The following is a 20,127-nucleotide window of genomic DNA, read 5'->3' on the forward strand; positions in this document are numbered from 1 at the left end:
GTATTTTTAACAAGTCACTCTTTTTTCACAAAATGCTCTTTGCAGCGGTGACATGCCTGTGACCTTTGCAGCCAATCATTGGCCTTGGCGGTCTATTAAAATTCTTTTAAAGCCATGCCTTCTGTTCATTACAGAGTCCTAACAGCTATGATGGAGCCTAATAAATCCTCATCTCATATTATGGCTTCCGTAAGGTTTTCTTTTTTTAATGGCAAGAATAACTTGCATAGTATTAGATTCTTGTTTTGCTCATCTGGAGGCCTGCAACATCAAGTTTGACCAAAGAGTTATAATTGGGCTTTTTTTTCTTCTTCTTCTTTTTAAATGTACTTGTTTCACTTGACTCTTCAGAATATGCTATAGTGTGAACATGAGGGATGACACCATACCTTGGGCCTTTGTATCAGTTGCATTTATTACCATTATTCCCTTTGCAGTCTCTATCTCTACATTTCTGTTTCCCCTGAGCTGGTGGCTGGAGACAAAGTCCTGTGAGGTCTCCCATTTATAGCACCAATGAGTTCTGCTCACCTGTCTCCGTAGCACATCCGCCGAAGCATCAGTATAGAAGACTATATACAGCAGTACTGTGAATATAGCACTGGGGTTGCATAAAAGACATCTTAGCGGGCCAGCAGCAGCCTCTGTGTCTCGCTGTGCTTCTGTCTCCTTCCAGCAGCTCACTGCTCTGCCTCTCCCTACCCTCTCCATAGACATTTAAAGAAGTGGTTCATACATGGAGAAATTGGCATCATTTTCTAGCTAGATATATTAGTTTCTTATACACTGCTCAAAAAAATAAAGGGAACACAAAAATAACACATCCTAGATCTGAGTTAATTAAATATTCTTCTGAAATACTTTGTTCTTTACATAGTTGAATGTGCTGACAACAAAATCACACAAAAATAAAAAAATGGAAATCAAATTTTTCAACCCGTGGAGGTCTGGATTTGGAGTCACACTCAAAATTAAAGTGGAAAAACACACTACAGGCTGATCCAACTTTGATGTAATGTCCTTAAAACAAGTCAAAATGAGGCTCAGTAGTGTGTGTGGCCTCCACGTGCCTGTATGACCTCCCTACAACGCCTGTGCATGCTCCTGATGAGGTGGCAGACTGTCTCCTGAGGGATCTCCTCCCAGACCTGGACTAAAGCATCTGCCAACTCCTGGACAGTCTGTGGTGCAACGTGACGTTGGTGGATAGAGCGAGACAGGATGTCCCAGATGTGCTCAATTGGATTCAGGTCTGGGGAACGGGCGGGCCAGTCCATAGCATCAATGTCTTCATCTTGCAGGAACTGCTGACACACTCCAGCCACATGAGGTCTAGCATTGTCTTGCATTAGGAGGAACCCAGGGCCAACCGCACCAGCATATGGTCTCACAAGGGGTCTGAGGATCTCATCTCGGTCCCTAATGGCAGTCAGGCTACCTCTGGCGAGCACATGGAGGGCTGTGCGGCCCTCCAAAGAAATGCCACCCCGCACCATTACTGACCCAATGCCAAACCGGTCATGCTGGAGGATGTTGCAGGCAGCAGAATGTTCTCCACGGCGTCTCAAGACTCTGTCACGTCTGTCACATGTGCTCAGTGTGAACCTGCTTTCATCTGTGAAGAGCACAGGGCGCCAGTGGCGAATTTGCCAAACGTCCTGCACGGTGTTGGGCTGTAAGCACAACCCCCATCTGTGGACGTCGGGCCCTCATATCACCCTCATGGAGTCTGTTTCTGACCGTTTGAGCAGACACATGCACATTTGTGGCCTGCTGGAGGTCATTTTGCAGGGCTCTGGCAGTGCTTCTCCTGTTTCTCCTTGCACAAAGGCGGAGGTAGCGGTCCTGCTGCTGGGTTGTTGCCCTCCTACGGCCTCCTCCACGTCTCCCGATGTACTGGCCTGTCTCCTGGTAGCGCCTCCATGCTCTGGACACTACGCTGACAGACACAGCAAACCTTCTTGCCACAGCTCGCATTGATGTGCCATCCTGGATAAGCTGCACTACCTGAGCCACTTGTGTGGGTTGTAGACTCCGTCTCATGCTACCACTAGAGTGAAAGCACCACCAGCATTCAAAAGTGACCAAAACATCAGCCAGGAAGCATAGGAACTGAGAAGTGGTCTGTGGTCACCACCTGCAGAACCACTCCTTTATTGGGGGTGTCTTGCTAATTGCCTATAATTTCCACATGTTGTCTATCCAATTTGCACAACAGCATGTGAAATTGTCACTCAGTGTTGCTTCCTAAGTGGACAGTTTGATTTCACAGAAGTGTGATTGACTTGGAGTTACATTGTGTTGTTTAAGTGTTCCCTTTATTTTTTTGAGCAGTGTATTTACATGTAGTAATTCATGCAAATTTAAGTAGCGAGCCGATTTAAACTGGTTTTCTGAGATCTTTTTACTGGTGATCTATCCTTTGGGACACCTGACGATCAACTGTTTGATAATGCATCGGTGCTCTTATTGGCTCTGCAGCCTTCTCAAAGCTTTCCCTAGCCCATGTGACATGTTCATTGGTCCCATGGGCAAGGTACAGCTCAGCCCCGTTGAAGTGAATGGGGCTGAGCTGCCATACCAAGCACAACCGCTATACAATGGATGGTGCTGTGCTTGGTTAGTAGAGAGAAGGCCACAGCGCTGGTGCCTTCTCAAACAGCTGATTAGTGGGGGTCCAGGGTGTCGAGCCCCCACAAATCAGATACTGATGTTGCTAGGTCACATTTAGTCTTTGTCCACATGTATTAGGGCATTCTGGTACTTTTTTCCCATCAGAGGGGCAGTATACCTGAATTGTCGTACCTGGCATAGCTGAACACCAGTGTGGCCCGTCAGATGCCAGTTCGCTATAAGGGGATCTGTCGTGCTTCCAGCATGAATGCTGGCTTTGACAGAAAAATACAGCTGCATGCATGTTAATGCCTCTAGCCCTGTGTCAAAACCATACACTGTATTATTAACACTGCACTATAATTATAAATATCACTACAATTTTCTAAAATGCTAAAATATGGCTTCCGAAGCCGATATTGAAAATTGTGATTTGTAAATAATGTGAGTGTGACTTGCTGGTTTCTGATGGCTACATCAAAGAATCATTGCTTATATTTTGGGGGTTTGAGTTCACAATTTTATTTTTTCCCCTCTGTTTTAGGAATAAGAAGATTCTAAGCAAGAAAAAACTAAAGCGGAAGCAAAAGACCAAATCAAAAGGGAAATTAAGAAACAAGGTGAGTTTAGTTTTCTTGTTGTCTAACAATGCAGTATTTTTTTGTGCTATTTTACAATTGTGTCTTGTACCATATCTTTTTAACCTTGGATTAATAAACACTAATAATTTTGGTTTATTTATCATTAAAATATTATATAATATAATAAATAGATATATATATATATATATATATATATATATATCTATCGCTATATGTATTTATTTAATGTAGGGACTTTTTTTTTTTTGGGGGGGGGGGGGGGGTGATTTTTGGTTTGGTGTTTTTATATGCCCTGGAAAACTTCCACAGGAGCCTGCTAATGGTGTCACTCAAGCAGATGCAGAGGGGTTGTGCAGTGCTTCCTGCAGAGAACCAAGACATTTCGGTGTTAGATAATGGCCATAGATCACATGTAATTGTGGTGGGTGCCATGGTATGCTGCTGATTGCCAAAATTGTATGTTAAAACAAGTTTGCGGGTCTCTGGGGATATCAGCAGTTTTGCAGGGTCAAAATTGCTGACAGACTCTTTAACCCTTTCACTACCGGAGGTTTTTGCGTTCATTTTTCTTCCCTATTTTCCTTGAGCCATAACTTTTGTGTTTAGGGGCTCATTTTTTACGGGACAATCTACAGTTTTTTATTGATACCATTTTGGAGTGTGCGTGACTTTTTGATCACATTTTATTACATTTTTTTGGGTAAGAGAAGCAATGAAAAAATGGCAAATCTGCCATTTTGACCCTTTTTTTTTCTGCTACGCTATTCACCGTATTGGAATTTTTTTTTATATTTTAAAAATGGTGTTTTCGTTGCGGTAATAACCATGATGTTTATATTTGTTAAGGTATTTATTTTTTAATTATACGAAAATGGCGGGGGGTGATTTAAACTATTATGTTCTTAAATTTTTCATTTTGTACTATCAGGGATTTTAAAAATGGGTTTTGGATTGAAAATTGCTCATTTCTTATCCTGGCTTGCCATCTGGTGGCCAAAATAAGAATTGCAGCATGAACACGATCGGCCTAGTCAGCGAGGCTCACAGTGTGCAGCGCAACTACCGATGCCCTCATTGACCACAGGGGTGTCTGTAGGAAGCCTGGAAGCTCTCGCTTCTGGGTTTTTGCACATTTAGATGCCGTGGTCTCATTTGATCACGGCATCTAAAGCCTTTAATTACCGCAATCGTCATTATTGCAGGTCACGGTAATAAGCCGCAGGTCTCTGCTGTTTGAAACAGCAGAGACTTGCCGGCCATGACGTGCGCTGCATGTGCGAGCGGGCACCATGTTCCTACATCGCTCCCGCTCCGTACATGTACGGAGCTTGTAGCAAAAGGGTTAAGGCTGGCGATTTAAACAGTGTTTATTTTATTTTTTAATGGACTACATACGCATGGCAACTGTGTACCGTGTCCGGTTTTATTGCACACCCATTGACTTAAAATGAGATTTTTGTAAAACTTACCAGTAAAATCTCTTTCTCGCTCTTCATTGGAGGACACGGGAACCGTGGGTATAGCTATGTCCTCCAGGATAAAACTTAACCAGGAAAGATTAAAGGACCTTAACATGTATAGCTTGGAAGAAAGACGAGACAGAGGGGATATGATAGAAACTTTTAAATACATAAAGGGAATCAACAAGGTAAAAGAGGAGAGAATATTTAAAAGAAGAAAAACTGCTACAAGAGGACATAGTTTTAAATTAGAGGGGCAGAGGTTTCAAAGTAATATCAGGAAGTATTACTTTACTGAGAGAGTAGTGGATGCATGGAATAACCTTCCTGCAGAAGTGGTAGCTGCAAATACAGTGAAGGAGTATAGGCATGCATGGTATAGGCATAAGGCCATCCTTCATATAAGATAGGGCCAGGGGCTATCCATAGTACTCAGTATATTGGGCAGACTAGATGGGCCAAATGGTTCTTATCTGCCGACACATTCTATGTTTCTAGGAGGCGTTGACACTAGATAAAGCTGTTAGCTCCTCCCACTGCAGCTATTCCCCCTCCAGCCTGGAGAGAGAGCTTCAGTTTGTGCACAAGCAGTAGGAGAAGGAAGCCAACCAAAGAAAAAACATGGAACGCCACCCATGGCAAAAGACCCAACTGGGTTCAAACCAGCAACTGCCACAACTATGGTTATTCAACAATACTGAGTGGGTGCTGTGTCCCCCAATGAAGAGCGAGAAAGATTTTACTGGTAAGTTTTACAAAAATCTCATTTTCTCGCCCATATTCATTGGGGGACACAGGAACCGTGGGACATCCAAAAGCAATCCACAGGGAGGGAAAAAACCACAGACCCATGGAAGCAAGCGTCCCTGCAGGCATCTAAGAAACTGCCGCCTGCAAGACCATGCGGCCCAAGGCAGCATCTGCCGATGCATAAGTATGCACCTGGTAAAATTTTGTGAATGTGTAAGGAGGACCAAGTAGCCGCCTTACACAACTGTGCAGCCGAATCGTGATTCCTCAGAGCCCACGATGCGCCCACCGCTCTGGTGGAGTGAGCCGTGGCACCTAAGGGCGGAACCCTACCCTGGGCGTGGTAAGCCTCCGCAATTGCAGCCCGAATCCAACGTGCGATTACCACCTTGGAGGCCGCCAATCCCTTGCGAGGAATGACAAAAAGGGAGTCCGTACGGCGGAAGGGACCGGAGGCTGCTAAATAGATCCAAATGGTGTAACTCCTTCTCCTTAGGGTGTGAAGGAGATGGCCACAGTGAGGAAAGGACAATTTCCTCTTTAATATGGAAGTCAGTGACCACCTTCGGAAGAAAAGAAGAGACGGTCCAGAGAACCACTTTGTCCCTATGAATAACCAGGAAGTGTTCTTTGCAAGATTGCCACCAACTCGGACACCCGTCTGATGGAAGTGATAGCGACCAGAAAAACTACCTTCCAGGACAGGAGTTGGAGAGAAATCTCCCACAAGGGCTCAAAGGGGGAAGCCTGGAGCGCTGAGAGGACTAAATTCAGATCCCAGGGCGGTAAAGGAGGACGGTACGGAGGAACCGTATGTGCCACTCCCTGAAGAAAAGTCCTTACAGGCCCCAGGGGTGCCAGAGGGCGCTGGACAATGATAGAAAACGCCGACCCCTGACCTTTCAAAGAACTAAGGGCCAGACCAAGGTCTAACCCTGATTGAAGAAAGGACAGGACCGTGGGGAGAGAAAAACGAAGTGGTGGTATATTTCAGCTTTTCCAGAAACCCAGGAAGGACCTCCAGGTCCTGTAATAGATCCTGGACGAGTAGACGACACAGGCTTCCTGGCCTGAATAATAGTGCGGATGCCATCTGCTGAAAACCCTCTGTGCGTTAGAATGGCAGTTTCAATGGCCACGCCGCCAAACGAAGAGATCTTAAATGCTGATGGAAGACCGGTCTCTGCGAAAGAAGGTAGTCTCTGAGAGGTAGTTACCAAGGGACGTCTCCTAGAAGGAGAACGAGGTCGGCATACCACGTGCGACGGGGCCTATCTGGGGCGTTAAGGATCGTCGGAATGACCTCCATCCTGATTTTCCGTAGAACCCTTGATAGGAGGGGGAAGGGGGGAAACACGTAAAGGAGCGAGAACCCTTGCCAAGGGAAGATCAGGGCATCCACGCCGCAAGCTTCCGGATCCCTTGCTCGGGAGAGGAAGGTGGGAAGTTTCTAATTGAGCCCTGAGGCCATCAATTCCATGTCGGGGCGACCCTAACGTAGACAGATCGCCTCGAATACCTCCGGGTGGAGGGACACCCGGATCTATTGTAGTCCTGCTGAGGAAGTCCGCAGTCCAGTTCTCCACACCCGGGATGTAGATTGCAGAAATTGCCGTTACGTGGGCCTCCGCCCACCGCAAGATCTTGGCAGATTCTTGCATCACCGCGAGGCTGCTTGTCTCCCCGCCCCCCGGTGGTTGATGTACGCCACCGCCGTGGCGTTGTCCGACGACTCTGATGGGGCGACCCTTCAGGAGGTGGGTCCAGTGCCGGAGGGATAGAAGAATCGCCCTGAGCTCCAGGACATTAATCGGAAGCTTGGACTCCGACCGAGACCATGTGCTTTGGACTGTCCTGGGACGGAACACTCCTCCCCAATCTTGCAGACGGGATATCTGAAGGAAGGACCTTCCAGAACTGGAACAGACAGCCACCAACAAAGGGGACGACCTCACCTGGGGAGAGAGGCGGATGGGATAGTCCAGGCTCTCGGACAATTTGTCCCAGGAGGACAGGATCGCTCTCTGGAACGTGCGAGAGTGGAACTTGGCAAAGGGAATCTCCTCGAAATGGGTGACCATCTTCCCTAACGTCTTCATGCAAAGGCGAATGGATGGAAACCTGCAACTGAGAAGAACCGTCGCCGAACGGTGCAAGGCCAGCCGCTTTTCCGGAGAAGGGCGAACCATGTGCCGCTTCCGTGTCCAGAAGCATACCCAGAAAGACCAGTCGTCTGGAGCAGGGCTGTGGAGTCTGAGTCGAGGAGTCGGAGGCAATTTTGGGTACCTGGAGTCGGAGATGGCAAAAAATACTCCGACTCCTACTAGATTTAAATTGGAATAAAAAAAGGCAAGTTTAAATGTCCCAATTCACAAAAAGTTATAATTAATTACCGTATTTTTCGCCCTATAAGACGCACCTGCCCATAAGACGCACCTAGGTTTTTGAGGAGGAAAATAAGAAAAAATATATTTTTAACCAAAGGGTGTCCTTTTGGTGGGTTTTGAACTAATGGGGGCATCTGTGGGTGGCACTGTTATGGGGGCATCTTATCTTTTGTGTCATCCAAAGATCGCCCCCCCCTCCCCCCCCCCCATAACAGTGTACCTGTGTAGTGAATGGGGGCCGGCATCTGTTTCTGTAATGGCAGCGGGCCCTGGTGCCTGCTTCATTCACAAAGTGGGCGGAGCAGGCGCGTGACTTAATGAGCTACGCTACGAGCGCCCACCCGGCCTCCTGACTGCCAAGAAATTAGTAGTAAGTAGTACAGCGCTAGATTTAAGATGATTGGAATACTTTAACCATACCCACAAGTTGGATATGACTACCGTATACTACAGTGAGCGGGGCCAGGTGTAGTAGAACACAGTGACTGCACCGGGCCCTGCTGCCATTACAGAAACAGATACCGGCCCCCAGCCCCTCCTCCCTCTCAGCCCCCCCTCCCTCTCAGCCTATTCACCGGACGGTCGCAGCATTCGCCCCAAAAGACGCACTGCTATTTTTTCCCCCCACTTTTGCGAAAAATACGGTACTTCTCTACTGTAAGAATAAAGGCCAATGCATGCAGTGCGTCACGTTACCGCAAAACGAACACGTTAAGTGACCATGAAGAAGCATGCTTTTCATATGCTTCACTATATGGCACGCAACGCACAGTTAAATAGCGGCAATACTTATACTTTCCATTGTGTTGTGTTCCGCTGTTACAGGGAACGCAACGCCCATGGTTAACCTAGCCTCTCACTGATAACTGATTAAGTAAATATGTTTTTTGCAGGACTAGAGAGTGAGACACTTGTATAAGTGAAGGGAATGGATAGTCAATAGTTCAAGACTGAAGCTGTAAACCATTTGAAAAACTGCTGTCATTCAGCTAAGGCTATAAAACTCAGATTGTTGGGGGGGGGGTGGGGGTGGGTGGGAGGAGGAATCATCCTGCACCCGGAAGGTGTCGCGGATGGCAGCAATGAGGCTATCCACAGTGGAGGCCAGCTTGGAAGGCTGCTCCAAATCCATATGGATGCTGGCGGGATGCAGGGGAGCAAGGCTGCCCTGGTCCACCTTGTCGTCTTGTGGGGGAGGAGGCAGAGTGGCGGACCAACGCTGGCGTGCTCCCCCGGGAGAACAGGGAGGCTAGGCGACCACTGTTTCCCACCTGAAAAGAAAAGGAAAAAACTAAAATAAAACATCTTCAGGCAGGTCTTGCCTCCTATTGGCACTAGAAAACACTGAAGCGCTCTCTCTCCAGGCGGGAGGGGGTATAGCTGCAGTGGGAGGAGCTAACAGCTTTTACTAGTGTCAACGCCTCCTAGAGGACATAGCTATACCACGGTCTCTGTGTCCCCCAATGAATATGGGCGAGAAAAATATGTATCAAAATAACTCATGCTCTCTCAAATTAAACATATAGTGTAATCAGAAAATCTTCGGAACCTTTCACCTTTTTAACATTTTATGTTGTGGCCATGTGCTAAAGTAAAAACCCCCAAAAAATTCCCCATCATTCTGCACTTAGTACCCCATAATGAGAAAATGAAAACAGAATGTTAATTTATTGAAAAGGAAAAATCTTGCAGTGATCTACGTAGTCAGACCCTTTATTCAGTACTTATTTAAAGCACCTTTTGGCAGCGATTATCATTAAAGGGGTATTCCCATCTTAGACAATGGGGCATATCGCTAGGATATGCCCCCATTGTCTGATAGGTGCGAGTCCCACCGCTGGGACCCGCACCTATATCAAGAACCGAGCGGGGAGTGCTGTGGCTGGAGGACCCCAGATTTCCCGGGGTCCATCCACCACCAAGCGCTAATCCCCGCCTCTCTCTGTGAATGGGAGCGTGCCGCCCATGCTCTTATTCATTTCTATGGGGCAGACGGCAATAGCCGAGCCAGCGCTCGGCTATTTTCGGCGGCCCCATATAAATGAATGGAGGGCGGCAGCGCATGCGCAGTGTGCTCTCCTTCACTTTTGGGGCTCCATTCTCGATATAGTTGTGGGTCCTAGCGGTGGGACCCGCACCTATAAGACAATGGGGGCATATCCTATCGATATGCCCATTATCTGAGATGAGAAAACCCCTTTAAGAATATCTCTGTACTTTGCTGTATTCAACTTTCCCTCAACCCTAACCAGTCTTTGTCCCAGCTGCTGAAAAACACCCCTAACAGCATATGCTGCCACCACTATGCTTTACTGTAGGAATGGTATTGGGTTGTGCCTAGTTTCCAACATGACACATAATATTGAGGCCAAAAAGCTCAATCTTGGTTTCATCAGACCAGAGAATTCTGTTTCTCAGTCGGAGAATCCTCTAGAACAGGCATGCTCAACCTGTTGCCCTCCAGCTGTTGTAAAACTACAACTCCCACAATGCCCTGCTGTAGACTGATAACTGTAGGCTGTTCGGTCATGCTGGGAGTTGTAGTTTTGCAACAGCTGGAGGGCCGCAGGTTGAGCATGCCTGCTCTAGAAGTTATTCTATCTGCATACAGGATCTTTGAAGCTGAGGTACACTTACCTTTGAGTTCTTCGTCACCTCTCTTACCAAGGTCCTTTCCCCAGGTTAGTTACTTTGGTGCGGCGGACAGCTCTTGGAAGAGTTCTGGTTGTTCCAAACCTCTTCCTTTTAATTGTAAGCCTTTGCGGGCAAGGTCTGCTCTTCTTTAATCCGTTTGTAACTTGCCTTGTTCATGCTTTCTGGAAGTGTTTTGTATTAGGTATGTACACCACTTTTTATATATACATAGATTATCTTTTCATCTTAGACATCTTTTCACAGATAATAAGAATTAGGGAGGTCACAGGTAGGCTCCAATCAAGGTGTAGATACACCTCAAAGATGATGAAGAGAAATGGGTGGCCCCCAGAGCTAAATATCAAGTGTCACAGCAAAGGGTTTGAATACTTATGTCCATGTGAAATGTAAATCTTTCTCACTTTCATATTATGGGGTATTGAGTACAGAATGTACTCAAGAAGTGGTCTTCTGGGCACCACAGTGTGCTGTGTCCTGCATGTGTATAGCGTCTGGATGTAGTGCATTTTCTTTTATTTTTACCGTAAAGCAACATAACAAAATGTGAAAAAAATGTGAAAGGGTCTGAAGACTTTCTGAATGCACTGTATAGATTGACCCATTGATTATAGTGGGTAAGGGATCATTCACACGGCAAATTGTGGTCCGTAATGCACAGGCACAGACTGTGGGCCAGCCCCATGCGGATCGCGGACCCGTTCACTTGAATGGGGCCCGCGAACCATCCGTTCTGCAAAAAGATAGAGCAAGTTCTGTTTTTTTGCGGTGCGGAGGCACGGAATGGAGCCCCAGGAATCACTCCGTAGTGCTTCCGTGGGGTTCCATTTCGTGCTTCCGTTCCACACCATCTCCGGATTTGCAGACCCATTCAAGTGAAATGGGTCTGCATCCGTGATGTGAAATGCACATGGCCGGTGCCCCGTGTATTGCGGGCCACAATACTGCAACGGAGGGGCAACAGCCGTGTGAATGAGTCAGTTTCGCTTTCCGAGATCCCGACAGCCACACATGGTATAAATGCTGTAGATTCTCAGCAGCAGAATAGCATGCGAAAATGCACCACATTTGCAGTAGCAGCGAAGTGGATGAGATTTCAGAAATCTAATCCACACTGCAGGTTTTTAGTTTGCGGCACATCAATTTATGGTATGAGTTTTACCTTTTTTTTTAAATTGCTTAAAGAGGACCTTTTCACTAGAATAAAAAAAAATCTAAACTAAGCATACAGACATGGAGAGCGGCTCCCAGGGATCTCCCTGCACTTACTATTATCCCTGAGCGCCGCTCCGTTCTCCCGGTATAGCCTCCGGTATCTTCATATGTTCGGCTCAACTGGGTGGAGCCTGCCGGCGTCTCCTTCTCCCAGGCTGTAGCGCTGGCCAATCGCAGCGCTCAGCTCATAGCCTGAGAGAAAAAAATCAGTCTGATAAAGCGAAAAATTATACATATATATTTTTTTTTAAGGCTCAGAATGATGAAAAATAAAAAAATTAATTCCCACACAGCTTGCCGATTCAACGCTAGTCCTTGGCGCGCCATCTATTTTCTTCTTCCTCTCGACACAGGAAATGACTGCTCATCCAGTCACCGGTTGCACTGATGATTGGCTGAGCGATTTATTTCTAGTTGTCGAGAGTGAACAGTAAGAAGAGACTGGGGAACGGGAAGCGTCAGAATGGGAGTGGTGGATAAGTAAGGCAAGTGCGAGGTACTTTAATTTTCACCACTGTTGGCCTTTTTCAAAACATTTTGAATCTGCTAGTCATGCCTTCCTATTCTGTGATATAGAATAACACCTTTTCTTATTATTAATGTAAAGTTTTGAGGGAATATAAGTTGAGTAATGGCCTTGATTTGATATGATGCGACCCGTATGCTCCATGCCTCTGACAGCGAGTAGGCATCGTAAACAGTATGTGCTGCACTCTTGGCAGAAACCCTGTACCTAATTAATCTCTATGTACAAACATTTCTGGTACCCAGCCTTTCACCCTGTGTAATCCACAGATGGCATCTCTTGATTTATTCTGAATAGAAGAAAATGGGAATTGTGCTGTACACCATTGCAACAGTATTTTAAAGGGACAATATACATACCATACATCTAGTAAACACATTGGTCCCTATGTACTAATGTGATGGAGTCTAGAACGTGGCGCATTTCTGGTCCAAAATGTCGCTTCAAGTTGTGTATATGTGAAGCCAATGAGTGAGAAATAATACTCCACTTTGGCCCACTTGGCGAGGTGTGGTTTGGTGTGAAATGAGGAGTTTATGCCAAAATTCTGTTGCAAACCAAGCCAACCACCAGGTGGTGCAAAGGTAGACAAAAGTATCTAACCATCCGCCCTCTTCATCATCTGGCACATCTTTACATTGCCTTGTCTAGTTTACACTGTCTACATATTAGACAGAATTAGTAAATCTTTCTCATTGACTTCCCAATTTGCATGGAATTAGACTTGGGCTTTGTGGACACGTGTATTTGGAAGCATGTCGCCTGATTGTGGGCACTACAGCTGTTTGCAGAGACCCATAGCTGTGGTTCACATGATTAATATGCAGTTATTCTTTTGTAGATCTGAAAAACTGTATTAAATCGGGTGAACCACAGCTATGTGTACACAGACGGGTGGACAGGGAGGTCGCTGGTGACATTATCTTTAATGTACGGTATATCAGTAAGACTTCTGTGGATGAAGCCTTACAGCGATTTAAAGGAGCTGTCCCACCATAAGAATTGGTTACCTATCTTACCAGTCGGGGTCTCACAAACCGATCACAAAAGTGGAGTTCCCCAGGATGAATGGAGTCACTGCAGAAGAAAAGCAGAATTCAGTCCCAGTGAGATGAGTGGAGTGGCGTTGTGCACATGGGACTGTTGCTCCATTCACTCTGTGGACCCTGTTAGGCCCCTTTCACACGGGTGAGAAGGTGAACACATTGCACCGGTACTGAATCCGGACCCATTCACTCCAATGGGGCTGTGCACATGAGCGGTGATTTTCATGCATCACTTGTGCGTTGCGTGAAAATTGCAGCATGCTCTATATTGTGCGTTTTTCACGCAACGCAGGCCCCATAGAAGTGAATGGGGCTGCGTGAAAATCGCAAGCAAGTGCGGATGCAGTGCGATTTTCACGCATGGTTGCTAGGAGACTATCGAGATGGGGACCCGATCATTATTATTTTCCCTTATAACATGGTTATAAGGGAAAATAAGAGCGTTCTTAATACAGAATGGAAAGTAAAATTGGGGATGGAGGGGTTAAAAAAATAAAAAATTAAACTCCCCTCATCCACTTGTTCGCGCAGCCCGGCTTCTCCTCTTTCTTCTTCTTTGATGACGTGGGAGGAAAAGGACCTTTGGTGATGTCACTTCGCTCATCACATGGTCCATCACCATGGTGATGGACCATGTGATGAGCACAGTGATGTCACCAAAGGTCCTTTTCCTCCCAGGTCCTCAAAGAAGAAGAAAGAGGAGAAGCCGGGCTGCGCAAACAAGTGGATAAGATGAGTTTAATAATTTATTTTTATTTTTTAACCTCTCCATCCCTAATTTACTTAGCATTCTGTATTAAGAATGCTATTATTTTCCCTTATAACCATGTTATAAGGGAAAATAATAAAATCTACACAACTCCGATCCCAAACCCGAACTTCTGTGAATAAATTCGGGTCTGGGTACCAAACATACTGATTTTTCTCACGCGCCTGCAAAACGCATTAAAACGCTTTGCACTCATGCGCAAAAATCGCACATTTTCCCGCAACGCCTGTGTGAGAGAGGCCTTACGATGAATGGATGTTCCAGGGGTTGGTCCTGACCATTCAGATATGTATCACCTACAGTATCTACTGAATGGGTAATATGTTCTTATAGTGGCACAACAATAGAAGTTACAGATTGAATTGAGTTCATGCTGGCAGCCATGTGGAGGGCTGCCCTATGGTGCTGGGTCCAGCCTGATGCCAGTGAATGACTGGAAGACCTACTGGCAGAAGCAGTGAAGGAAGAGGGATGGTATGGCTGCTCTTTCATTGCTTGGCACACATGTGGTCATGCAGTTTTCTCTCCCTTCTCATAGTCCCCATCGAGAGTTTAGTCTCATGCATACAAGCGTCAAGAGTCCCTGTGAGGCTACTTTCACACCGGCAGAGAATAGCCAGCTGGAATTCACCGGGTCTGGCACTGCCGGATGTGGAGGGAATGTCCACCGGCCCCATTCCAGCAGACAAACTGAGAACTGGCCGGACACAAACCGTTGAATGCTGGCTGTGGTTTGTGTCCGGCTGATTCTCTGCTTGTCTGCTGAAACGGCCCTGCCGGAAGTTTCACACTGGAGGTGTGAATCTAGCCTAAGTTTGATAATTCTACCGTTTTCCACGTGTACATTTTTGTGTGTCCCCCGCTTTCAGGTTTGCTTATGTACTGTATACTCTGCCCAATTTCTGAATATTTAATTTTTTTCCTGCATTTGGTAATAATGCCTTGTTACTATACCGATTATCCAGAGTTGAGTTGTGCAAAAAGACCAGCATTGAAAATAAATAGTTTTGTTTTTTAAAGTTGTGTGTGTATGTATAATGTGTGTGTGTGTGTGTGTGTGTGTGTGTGTGTGTATACACACACACCCCATTATTTTATTAACTTTTCTTTCTTTACAGGCTGACAACCTGGAAAATGCTCTTTTCATACCTGACCTCAAACTTCACAGCAACCCTTCAGCATTCAATGTCTATTGCAATGTTCGTCACTGTGTCCTTGAGTGGCAGAGAAAGGAAACCTCCCTTATGTTGTCCTCTAAGAATTCAGTGCAGAGTGGCGAGTCTGACAGTGATGAAGAGGAGGAATCCAAAGATCCACTAGTTAAGCTTCCAAAGGCAAGTGCTTCGGGTTGGGTTAAGGAAGGTTTTGTCTGTTTACTGCTTTTTGGTGCTGTAAAACTTCCATATCAGAGTGTTATCAGGGCCATTATTGCTGACACTTATGATGCTAATTGTCTTCCAATTTAATTTGTAACAATAGGAAGGTTAATTTACAGTCTTTGAAATGGTTAGGCTAGTATTACACTAGCGGACCAGGCTGGTGATTGTCGGGAGGGAAGCATTTCTTCCTGGCATTTGCCTGTTCGTTAGTGGAATAGACTGCTACTGTTACATGCAGCGATCTCCTTCGAAGTATGAGGAGCGACGGTCACTAGTGCCATCGCTTCTCCCCAAACTGGATCATTGTTTGCTGGAAGAAGACTGATTAGTTGGCACCATTTGCCGCTGGCTAGCAAAGATTTGCTGAAAGATTCCGATTGCCCGACGAATGAGTGTTTGCTCGTTCATCGGTTAATTGCCGTCAGTATTACACCGCCAGATCATCACTAACAATTGTTCCTACAAACACTCGTTAGCAATGATCTGGCCAGCCATCGGCCAGTGTAATACAGGCCTTACCCACAAAAGCATTGAAAATGCCACTTTAAGGCCTCATGCACAACACAGTATTTTTGGTCTGCATCCGATCCACGTTTTTTTGCAGATCGTATATGGACCTATTCATTTCAGTGAGGCTGCAAAAGAGGAGTACAGCACACTGTGTGCTGTCCGCACCCATATGTCTGTTCCGCAGTCCCGCAAAAAAAGAAGAAAAAACAGAGCACCTATTGCAGACAAAAATAGGCATTTGTAATACAGTGACGGACCTGCGGAAGGGGACATGTGGGATGCACATAGCTGGTATCTGTGTTTTGTGAATCTTCTTGTGGACCTCCAAAAACCTGTGCATGAGGCCTAAAGGAAATCTGTTACCATGCGGCACTTGAGGGCAGCATGAGGGGCTGAGAGCATGCCGATTTCAGCATTGTCATTATGTTTGCATGTGGTGTCATTTTTTAAAATGTACAGTTTTTTTTTTAGTTGTATCGAATACCAGAGTTCTTCCGGTATTTATAAGCTGCAGGCTAAGCCTGTGCACCCCAGACTGCCTTCTCCTTCTAACTGTGTACATAGGGAGAAAGTGGTCACCCGGTGGTGGTGGGTGGGGTTACCCTGCAGCTCATGAATTTTGAGGACTCTTGACTCGCAGTACATTGTGAGTTCCTCAACTAATACATTGTCACAAAGGGTGCAGCACAGGAGGACATAAGACAGGACATGAATCGGCGTGTCTGCCTCTACCTCATGCTGTCCTCTAAGCGCAGCATAAAAGTGGTTGAGATGGACTAATGTAATGTCATATAATAATCCATATCTCTTGTGTCTGTGGCTGCCACGAAGGGGAGCACACTAAAGGCTGATTTTATACAGTTTGTGTTGAGCTCATGGGTGATTGGCTTCACTTTGCTGGAACGGTAGTATGCCGTGGATTTGCCGCTCAGAAATCTGCGACTTCAAATTGGCAGCATTTCGGTCACACGGCTGTACCCTTTGGGCACATGCTTAGGAAAGTGTAGCTTATGCCGATTTTTGAGCAGATTTCGCTGTTTCTGCACCAGTTCCACACAAAAATCCTCCGGATCTAATCTTTTGCACCGCAGTGGGTAAAGTCTGCACTGAAAATCCACACAAATAACTGATATGATGCAGATTTCAAAATCTGCATCACAGGTCAATTTCCATGTGGAAAATTTCTGTACCATGTAGATGACATTTTGTAGAATCTCCTCTATTTAGGTGGTACTGATTTCCGCGCGATAATCAGTGCGTAGTACACACAATGTGCATGTCGCCTACACTTCTGTAGGAACCAATAATAAGACATGTTCTATCTTTGGCATACGGAGTACCTTCCGTTTTTTTTTTTTTTTTTTGCGGATCCATTGAAATTAATGGTTCCGTATATGGTTCGTATACGGAACGCAAAAAACAGAACGTAAACGGGAAAGAGGCCTAAGGGTTACATAGCATTATATTGATTTATGATGCTATGCGACCCCGGCAGTGCTGGAATTTGGGGATGGGAGCTGTCTTGTACTTGCGCTGAGAGTCTGCAGTTTGCAACTCTCGTCTGAAAGCGGCCGTTGGGGGAGATTTATCAAACTGGTGGAAAGTAGAACTGGCTTAAGCTACTTTCACACTCGCGTTTGGGGATCCGTCATGGATCTGCACAGTTGGATCCATTCAGATAATACAACCGTCTGCATCCGTTCAGAACGGATCCGTTTGTATTATCTTTAACATAGCCAAGACGGATCTGTCTTGAACACCATTGAAAGTCAATGGAGGACGGATCCGTTTTCTATTGTGCCAGATTGTGTCAGTGAAAACGGATCCGTCCCCATTGACTTGCATTGTGTGTCAGAACGGATCAGTTTGGCTCAGTTTCGTCAGACGGACACAAAAACACTGCAGGCAGCGTTTTGGTGTCCGTCTCCGAAGCGGAATGGAGACTGAACTGATGCAAACTGATGCATTCTGAGCGGATCCTTCTCCATTCAGAATGCTGTAGAATGCAAACTGATCCGTTTTGGACCGCTTGTGAGAGCTCTGAACGGATCTCACAAACAGAAAGCCAAAACGCCAGTGTGAAAGTAGACTTAGTTGCCCATAGCAACCTATCAGATTCCACCTTACATTTTTGACAACTCCTTTGGAAAATGAAAGGTGGAAACTGATTTGGTTGCTATAGGCAACTAAGCCAATTCTACCTTAAACCAGTTTGATGTCTCCCGTGGGCTTTCATCGGAGATTGTTGTGTGAATGCTCTGTGCAGGGAGGAGGAGGATTTAAGCTGTACCCATAGGCTATAGTGAATCCTGTGTTCCCTTTCATTGTAATCCTGCCTGTGGTTATAATGATGAGATGACTGCTGACAGGCGATTACAACAGAACATGAAGTGATAGCCTATTGTGAGGATTAGTGGCCAGTGAGAGATTTCAGAACCATTTTTTTTTTAATACAGATTGTGACTGGAAAATAAATGATACACTGAAGTTCTTAAAGTATGTTTTAATATAAATCGTGATTTAAATATTTGTCCTGTAATTAAGTATATAATATAGTAGTTAACTGTGGCATACAATGTAATGGTCTTTAGGTTTGGGTATTTTAAGAATTCCTTCATTCCTTTTCCAGATTATTGAAATTGGCTTATGTGAAGTTTTCGAATTGATAAAAGAAACCCGATTTTCCCACCCGTCACTGTGTTTAAGAAGCTTGCAGGCACTACTCAATATCCTACAGGGTCAGCAACCAGAGGGGCTGCAGTCTGAACCCCCAGAAGTCTTAGGTAAGACACGTATGTGACCGCTCTCTGGTCGAACACCAACGTGACACATTCCCTTTTAAGAGACATTGATTTCTTTGATATACATTTTAGCAATTGTATTTCTGCAAAAAAAAGAATTTGCACAGGTTAAAAGCTGTGACGTTACGTGCAATTATTGTAGTAATAGGTTTAAAAGTTATTTATATAAAGAAAATAGTTTGATTTGTCTTGGTATTTATTTATTTTTTAGTTTTATTTAAAAAATAAAATGGAGATTCAAATTGATAATCATCCATAGGGTTAAAAAAAGTTTTTCGTTTTTTTTTGTTAGTTTAATACTCCTGCACTCTTGTATTAAATGAATGTCCTGTGCTCCACTAGTAATCCATGCGTTCATTAAATCTTTTACCAGAATCTCTTCTCCAGCTTCTCTTGGAGATCACAACTCGTAGTACAGGAACCAATGATGGCACTGGACAGTCGCTCACTGCACTTTCTTGTGCCTGCCTATTCAGTTTGGTGGTTGCATGGGGAGAAACGGGAAGGACCCTACAAGCCATCTCGGCTATTCTTACCAACAATGGCAGCCATGCTTGCCAAACCATTCAGGTACCTTCGTATTTCTGTCTCTGTTTCTAGGAGGATCTCTGACTAACTGGTAGTGTTCAAATTAATGTAGAATGTTAAATGACTTTCTGTAAAAAAGTGGTGTGTAAGAGAGGCTTTTTTTTTTTTTTTCTTTTAATACAAACCGTTTGTTAGGAAAAGCACCTTGGGGGTCACTTACTATTGGATATACACCAGTTTTCTGGCTTATATCGGGCGCAATCTGCGACGTTTCCCAACTCATGCCAGGTCTAAAAGGTTGCGTGGAAGAGGAAGGGCCTTTTTTTGTACACCGGTTTTCAGCGTAGAAAATAATCTAAATATAAGCCTCCTGACACTGTAAATTCCAAGTATAGGATGTGTAAACTGTGATAAGTATGATCGTATATATTTCCTGCCCAGCTCTCACACGTCTTATCTCTTATACCAGGTGCCAATTATTTTAAACTCTCTACAGCGGAGTGTTCAAGCAGTCCTAGTGGGTAAAATCCAGATACAGGACTGGTTCACAAATGGAATTAAAAAGGCTGCCTTGATGCAGAAATGGTCGTTGAAAGATGTTCCTGTGGATGAAGATGATCAGTGCCTCCTTCAAAGCGATGGCTTCTTCCTCTATCTTTTATGCAAAGATGGCCTGTATAAAATTGGTTCGGGGTACAGTGGGACAGTGAGGGTAAATAGAAAATATTTTATAAAATGGCATTTATAGCATCTTGCTAGTAACTCGTGTGTTATAGGCAATCTGGACTGGGAGTTTAATTGATGACATTTAGATATATGTGGAACTTGGATGCATTTCACCTATATATCTTTAGGACAGACAAATCAATGAGACCTTGCGGCCAAACCA

General features: G+C 45.1%; 1 protein-coding gene across 1 annotated transcript in view; it reads left to right on the forward strand.

Moving 5' to 3' along the window:
• LOC120993875 (E3 ubiquitin-protein ligase MYCBP2-like) overlaps positions 1-20,127 on the forward strand; it is a 145,982-nt gene that overhangs the window by 34,964 nt on the left and 90,891 nt on the right. Inside the window, exons 2-6 of the mRNA XM_040422346.1 lie at positions 3,158-3,233; positions 15,139-15,354; positions 18,539-18,692; positions 19,084-19,280; positions 19,708-19,950. Coding sequence (XP_040278280.1) covers positions 3,158-3,233; positions 15,139-15,354; positions 18,539-18,692; positions 19,084-19,280; positions 19,708-19,950 — 886 coding nt within the window. The remainder of the gene's footprint in view (positions 1-3,157; positions 3,234-15,138; positions 15,355-18,538; positions 18,693-19,083; positions 19,281-19,707; positions 19,951-20,127) is intronic.

The sequence above is a fragment of the Bufo bufo genome, chromosome 3, assembly GCF_905171765.1.
Source record: "Bufo bufo chromosome 3, aBufBuf1.1, whole genome shotgun sequence".
In the NCBI taxonomy this organism is placed as follows: Eukaryota; Metazoa; Chordata; class Amphibia; order Anura; family Bufonidae; genus Bufo; species Bufo bufo.